A 7,577-nucleotide genomic window follows, 5' to 3' on the forward strand; every position below is an offset into this window, starting at 1 on the left:
TGTACCATGCTTCCTGTCGCAGTAAGATTAGTCAAAATTGTACAAGAGGTTCTCATTTCACACTAAATTCTCATGGGCTTTTTTTTTTTCCCCTCAGAAAAAAGTGCCAAATGTGCACCAACCTGATCATGCTGGTAGCTGCACTTTTCATGGCCTTCAGTAAAACAGCCAAATCTTTCGAGATGATTCTGGTTGGACGCTTTCTCTGTGGCATTGGTTCAGGTATGTGCTCATGCCACTGTGGAGTGTAAGCATCTTTGCTGTGCCAGGATTGTCTCTACAGGTATAGCCATTCTTGGAGAATGATTTTTAAAGCAAATACACTAGGCACTTAGTAAAAATGAAAGACATCATCCCTTTTGCAAGAAATTGTAATCCAAATACCAGACTGAATGGAAACAATGTAAGAGAGGATGGAGTCAGAAAGTTAAGCTTTTGTAATATTTTAATAGTCATTTATCCTCTTCTATGTTAAAGGTTTTTCTCTCAATATACATCCTCAGTATGTAGGGGAGATTTCACCCAAGAAGCTGCGTGGATTGGCCAACTCCACAGTTTCTGTTTTTCTGACACTGGGAAAACTCACAGGACAGGTTATTGGACTACGGTAAATTCTACAGTCTTTCTATCAGGTTACACTAAAAGTAGTAGAAATCTTTCTATAACCTTACCCTCTCACCTAGTCAGTGACTGCAAAACCCTCTCATCTTCCACAAAACAGGCCCTAGCTTATGCAAGAAAAAAGGTTTTGTTCATATTTGAGGCAAACATGTAGTTTTAAATATAGGAGAAAGAAAATTAATTATTCATAATCTGATATCTTCTTATTTCCACACCCTTTGTACTAGGGGACTTCCCCTTCAAAATTTACTATACTTACATGAAAAGTTTTTGTAAGATGTTTTGGTCCTGTGGTCAAACAGTGGTCAAATGAGTCTCATCAGCTCTCTAGGCATTATATTGGATGCTAATGATATTTAGAAAGTTTTTCAAAATGCCAAATAATTCCTTTAAAATTGTCAGAAATAAAAATAGCCAAATTTGTGAAATTTGCCAAATTATCAATTCAGGTTTCTGCTCCACTGCACCCTTGAATGGAATTCGAGTAATCTTTATCATGCAGAAAAACTTCCTGAACATTCATTCCATTATTTCAGCATAATTTTGTGTCACATGCACTTTCCAGGGAGATTTTAGGAAGCGAAGCTTTGTGGCCATGGCTGTTAGCATCTAGTGGACTTTCAGCATTGGTTCAACTGGTTATCCTCCCATTTTTCCCTGATTCACCATCCTACCTCCTGATACAGAAGGGTAATGAGGAAGCCTTCAGGAAAGGTAGAGTGTCTACTTTCCTCACTTACTTCACTTCATTTGATATGTTAGAGTGACAGCCTCTGCAGAAGACAAGAAAGCAGGGCAGAGCTGTACAGCACAGTGCGGTGCCACAGAGTAATAGCAGAGGCAGTCCTAAATAAAACAGTTGACGTACCTACGGCAATACATCTGTATTAACCTGGGGCCTCACTCAGTCTAATTTAATCAGTTAAGACAAGAAAGATAGATATTTATTAGCATGTCTAACATTTCACACTTTGGTGGGCACTACTTTATTTCTTTAAAGGAAACAGTTTAGGTAGATCTTTGTTTAATAAATAAAATGTACTTAAATGTTTACATTGTTTACAACTAAGTCAACTCAACATTAGAAACATATGCTATACTGACAACCAGCAAGACAAAATTCTTCTGTTTGCTTTCTGCCCCAGAAGCAACTAGGTGGCAGAAACAGCCAGCACCGACACCACCATCACCGACGCCAATGGCCAGGCAGACTAAAGGGTTTAATGTAACCACTCGTGATGGAGCTGTACTGGTAGAATAATCCACTCCCCTCTTTCTCCTCAACAGCCATCAGGAAGCTCTGGGGGGAAGGAGACCATCAAGCAGAAATTGATGACATTATGAAGGAGAAGGTTGCAATGACGAGCACGAAAACCTTGCGTGTCCTCGAAGTAATAAAAAACCGATCTTTGCGCTGGCAACTTTACATTTTGATGACTGTCATGACTACCTTGCAGCTCTGTGGAATCAATGCAGTTGAGTGCTCTCTTTATGCCCAGAACAAGAGACAACACTAGGCAGCGTTACAAACCCCTCTCAGTCAATGCTATTATACCAGCATCACAATTGCAACACTTTTTTCACAGGTGCATTTCCTCTCTGCATTTTTCAGATATACTTCTATTCTTTTGAAGTATTCCACACAGCCAAGTTTGAAGAATACCTTATCCCATACGTGTCCCTGGGAGTTGGGTTGTGTGAATGCTTATCCTCTATACTGTGTGTAAGTCTTTTCAGACTTGACTTTGAAGGAAAAAATTAATGTGGTCAACAACTGTACTTTTCCTTACTTATAAGTGGGCTCGGGGAAGACTTGCATAACCTAAGACACATCTTCTGCTACATACAGGACAAAAGGCAGCTCTTTTCCCAAATTATTTGCTCGACTGTATGTCTTTAGACTCATTTTTACTCTATAAAATAATTTTCTGATGTTCTGGATTAGATGTGTGTATGTAAGTGTGCACAATGTGATATATACCAGCACGCAAGAAAGGGAACTGTCTAACAAAAGCCTAGGGTTGACTAATAAACACAGCTTAATTAATAACGAATAACTTTGATGAAGCTAACCAAATTCATTAGGACTTAAGAGACTCTCAAATGACATTGATTTCTGGCTATTATTCAGGTAAGTCTTCTGCAAAGAACACACGGAGAGGGGAAGAATTATTTCATTTGAGAACTAGGATTTACGACCTATGTCTTCTGCTTTTCAGAGCACCCTTATAGACCGATTTGGGAGGAAGGTGCTGCTATGGGGAGGATACACGCTGATGTGTTCTGTGCTAGCGCTCCTTACCATGACTCTGTCACTGCAGGTAAAGAGGCAGCAGCCTTCTGCCTACTTACTCAGCATCAGCCCACCTCTCTGGTCTTGCCTCACAGGATATGCACAAAAACTTGAGTCAGTGGCAGAAAATACAGAGCTCTGCTATTCTGTCATGTATCTAATGGTTTGATATCACTGGTTTCTCACTTGTAGCATCAGTTTTTCTGGATGCATTACTTCAGTGTTATCTTGATCTTCCTATTCGTTGTCTTCTACGGAATTGGACCATGTGAGTACACCAATGGCAACACTGGGAGGAAATTTTCTGTCATATTGATTGGCGACACAACTGGCAGAGGAAGAACAGACTAGTCCCATGGTAAAAAGTTCTGGAGATTAAGGAGGGAAGGGCAGATATGTACAAGTGGGAGACAGGAAAAGGACAGAAACACCTCGAATTTTATTGCTGATCACAAGATCTAAATAATTTAAAATACAGTATCATCTTCTCCAGAGGGTTTGAGACAGAAATTTCAGAACAATTTTTAAAATACTCAGCTAAAAACAGGATTCTAGACATTGCCATGTATATTACAGTAATCATCTTCATTAACTTAGCAAGTTAAGCTTTATGCCTACCAACATGCTTCAGGTGGAACTGAGCACAGGAGCGAAAAGGGGAGCTGGTTTTATAAATTACTGCACTAATAATGGCTACCAGTGCAATATGGAACTGGACAGATCCACGGGCACCAGAAAAAGGATTCCAGTATGTACGAGAGAAATCTAAATTAACAGCTGTAGTCCCTTTCTGGAATCAAGGTCTTTCACCCTCATAGCAGAGGCCGCCTGCCAACAGGCCACCTATTCTGCCTGTCTGTCATTTTCTACCACTGCCATTGTGAGAATCTTTGGCAGAAGCAAGGAAACAAGTATACCTGGTTTGTGCTTTGCTTTTCTTTTTCAGCTGGATGTACTATATCTATCATGGTTGAAATCTTCAGCCAGTCATTCAGACCATCAGCTTTTCTGATTGTTGGCTGCATCAACTGGATTGGACTGTTTGTACTTGGGATGATTTTTCCACTGATTGTTGTAAGTGACTCTAACTGGATCCCTCCCTCCAGGCTAATCCACTTCTGAATGCTGACAGGCAGCAAAATAATAGCAATAAATTGCAATCACATGCAAAGCTTAGAGCTCTGTCCAAATACCAAACCTGCTCAGGAATCCCCCAGGCCTGTCAGGGGAGCAGCGACTGGAGTCAGGTCAAACATGGCCAGTGGGAACTCCTCGTTTGATACCCATGCTGGTTTGTGTATTGAGCACACCTTTGAATTTTAATTACTAAGACACAGACTTGCACTCAAGGGCAGGGAAATAGAAATTAGATTCCTATTTTCCTTACAGTGTCTCCCATTTCTGCTTGCAGGATAACCTTGGACCCTTCTGCTTCCTCATCTTTTTGGGAATCCTTGCTTTATCAGCAATTTTCATCTACCTCTATCTCCCTGAGACCAAGGGAAAGTCAATAATGGAAATAAAAGCAGACTTCAACAAGCTGAACTTTGGGAAAAAAGAAATCTCAGTCACTGAAAAGAACTTTCCTAAGGAACAGTTGTTCTGCACCAAACTCTGAATGTTCAGAGGAGAAATTTGCATCTCTTAGAAAAGACAGGAAACAGCATCGCAACAGGACTCAAAAGGAAACATTAAAAACAGACTGCAAGCTCCTCTGTGTCTTACTCTTTTTTTTTTTTAAATATAGATAAGAAATTCATTATGCTAGAGTTTTATTTCTTGATGATATCTAAATATTTTCACAGGAAATTTCACCACACGGTTTTAAGATCTACTGGATATAAATAGATTTTTTTTCTATTAAAAAAACCCCTTTTATGATAGTCTACCTTATGAAGTTTTAAAACTTTCTGTTAACAGTCCTTAGGGACAAAATCCTGCTAGAAGAACATACACACAGGCTCTGCTCACAGCCCTGGGCCCACAACCCTGGGCCTCAGCTGGTCTCCCTTGCTCCCAGGAGTCCTGCCCAATACCACAGATAGCTTGAACAGTTTGTTGTTGGGCTTTCCTAAATGAGACCTCACTAGCTCTAAGCACCTCGCAATCAGGAAACTGCTGACAAATAGCTCAGAGAAGAGAATCAGAAAGATGAAGGACCAAGTGAAATCATTTAAGATGACAAACCAAGGGAAGGAAGGATTAAGACGACTAAATCATCATCACTCATGAGGCTAGGGAAACACAGAAGTCTAAAATATTTGACTAGCGGGCCAATAGAAGAAAAGCTAGATATGTGCTTTAGGGTGACCTGAGCAGATACAGATTCAAAACTTAGCACAGTAAATTAGGAAAAAAGATTCCAGACACGATAAGAGAAAAAAATATTGAAAGTCAAATTGTACTGTGCAACAATCCTTCTGGAGATGTAATGGAAATCTCAGTGGAGAACATCCTAGTAACTCTAAGCAGGGAGAAGGACCTGCCAAACAGAGATATTATTGTATGCAAAAGAAGATGGCTGTTATAAAATAAAGCACACTCCCAAGAGCATCTGTGGTGTCTAAGGATCTGATTTCCAACCTGGTACATCAGCTTCTGGGAATTACATCAGATGTTTTCAGAGAAGAAAGCTTGCTTTGGAAATGTTTTTCTTGTTATGTAAGCAAGCTGCAAATAACGAGTGATTATTGTACCCAGCAGAAAAAATAGGTTCTGAAGTTCATTGGAAATACAGTCTAAGTTTTGCCAAGTGATCACTAACAAGCATAGCATGATTTTTGACTAAATGCTTCGCATCATGCCACCTGCTTTCAACTAATCACTGAAGAAAAGATTCATCATTATTACAAACAGCAGTTCCTCTCCTTACAGATGGAGCTGTCACTTGAGTTGTTTTTTAATGCTTTGACATAGGAAACATGCCCTGAAAAGGCTGTTTGTACAAACAGATTTTATTTCTGGATTTTTTTCAAGATTTTAATTATTTTCAGAATGCTTTGGATACAGGAGACACAATCCACTAACATAGGCTGTAGATGAACACTGGCACATAGTAATCCATCTCCTGACTTTTTACTTGCTGGCTTTTTACAGCAAGGGTGCTACAGTGAAGGAACTGACTTAAAATCAACATACAACACACAATCAACTTAAGTGTGTTCATATGGAGACTTTCACCATTTAAAAGTATTTGTTTAAATTACACTGTTGTAGTACAAACATTTAGTGCAAGCTATAGAAAGCTCTCCCTCTTTTCTGCAAGCTGGGGAATGGAGTGAGTAGAAAAGTCCTTAACTCACAGAAACTACTAGGCGTAAAGACACTCATCACCTTTAACGTGGAGAGATTAACAAACCATTTATTTTATCCCCATCGGCATTTTCAACCTCCTTTCCCCATACACAGCTCACTAAAAAAGACACCCTCACACCCTACATATGACCCCTCTAAATCACTTCCCTCATGTAAGACTCTACTAGGCAGCAAAGAGAACTGATCCCAGTTCTGCCGCATACTCCGCTCTGGATAAAAACTACTCATTTTAGAAAGCCTGTGGATTTCCTGTTCTCTCAGGAGATCCTGTTGACTGTTACGGGACTATTTGCACAACAAAGGAGCAAGTTGAAAACAAGCCTCCTCTGGCTATGTAGAATCCAGTGCTCACCACAGTGGAAAATCAAGACCCTGATTTTAAGGCATCTTTGTCATGACTTAGTCACAGTTCAGGAAAGGTCTCCACAACATGTGCTACTGGGGTTTTTCTGTTACGGTCTATTCCACAGAAAGACTTCCAGACCTCACAATTCAGGCACCCATCTAAATTTTTTAAATAATGATAAGACTTGCATAAAGATGGACATTACCATTCTCCCACTCTCAGTCTCTGAAACACTTGCTTTTTCACTGGTTTTCACAATCAGGCTGTATCCAAATATGGAGTGTCATATTGGATGTTTTGATTTCCAGAGTGCAAAAAGCCAGCTTTCCCTCCAAGGAAAGCTGTACCTTGACTATCTGCATTACCAGCCTGCCGATGGCACACGCCACCTCGCCTCTCTCGAGGCACTCCCACCCCTCCAGCTGCCCCTGTGGAAGGTACCACTGACTATTTAAAGGTTCCTGAGGCACTTACTATAAGCTATCTTCCAGGTGAGTTAGAAGCAAAGCTGTGAATAAGGTGAGCTGAAAGAAAACCCTCTCACAATCCAAAGATGCCTAAATTCATTGTTAACACAAACATAAGTAAGGATAAGGTTCCAGAGTCTTTCACGGAGGCGCTCACCCAGCAGTTATCAAAAGCAATGGGCAAACCAGCACAGGTAAGTCCAGATGCTCAAATGTTTTCCTTATTTAGTCAGCTGTGCCTATGCAATGAGCTATTTCTCAGTGATAGCCTCTATAAACTAATACACCTAATGACTCACCAGTATTTAGAGTCTTCTCTCTGTACAAATATCAAATACTTGTTTGTGGTAACTTAGCTCTGTTGAGGTCTCAAAAGACGCAAAGTATTCAAACTAGCTTTGTGTATAATGGTATTCCATGTAGGTCTCCTTCTAGGTCAAGACACTGGATGTGTGTGGGTATGTATACACAGGTATCTCTGTGAATACCTCTCAAGAATCTAGCTGACTGAAAGCAAGCCTCACCCTCTAACTTC

General features: G+C 40.2%; 2 protein-coding genes across 2 annotated transcripts in view; both read left to right on the plus strand.

The window, feature by feature from the left end:
* The window catches only part of LOC104161862 (solute carrier family 2, facilitated glucose transporter member 11-like), a 9,275-nt gene extending 4,743 nt beyond the window's left edge, over positions 1–4,532 (plus strand). Inside the window, exons 4-12 of the mRNA XM_009700435.1 lie at positions 98–222; positions 478–607; positions 1,187–1,335; positions 1,909–2,096; positions 2,234–2,344; positions 2,841–2,942; positions 3,107–3,182; positions 3,861–3,988; positions 4,326–4,532. Coding sequence (XP_009698737.1) covers positions 98–222; positions 478–607; positions 1,187–1,335; positions 1,909–2,096; positions 2,234–2,344; positions 2,841–2,942; positions 3,107–3,182; positions 3,861–3,988; positions 4,326–4,532 — 1,216 coding nt within the window. The remainder of the gene's footprint in view (positions 1–97; positions 223–477; positions 608–1,186; positions 1,336–1,908; positions 2,097–2,233; positions 2,345–2,840; positions 2,943–3,106; positions 3,183–3,860; positions 3,989–4,325) is intronic.
* Positions 4,533–7,128: 2,596 nt separating this feature from the next.
* LOC104161863 (macrophage migration inhibitory factor-like) overlaps positions 7,129–7,577 on the plus strand; it is a 5,667-nt gene continuing 5,218 nt past the window's right edge. Inside the window, exon 1 of the mRNA XM_009700436.1 lies at positions 7,129–7,236. Coding sequence (XP_009698738.1) covers positions 7,129–7,236 — 108 coding nt within the window. The remainder of the gene's footprint in view (positions 7,237–7,577) is intronic.

The sequence above is a fragment of the Cariama cristata genome, unplaced genomic scaffold (genome assembly GCF_000690535.1).
Source record: "Cariama cristata isolate BGI_N322 unplaced genomic scaffold, ASM69053v1 scaffold17995, whole genome shotgun sequence".
In the NCBI taxonomy this organism is placed as follows: domain Eukaryota; kingdom Metazoa; phylum Chordata; class Aves; order Cariamiformes; family Cariamidae; genus Cariama; species Cariama cristata.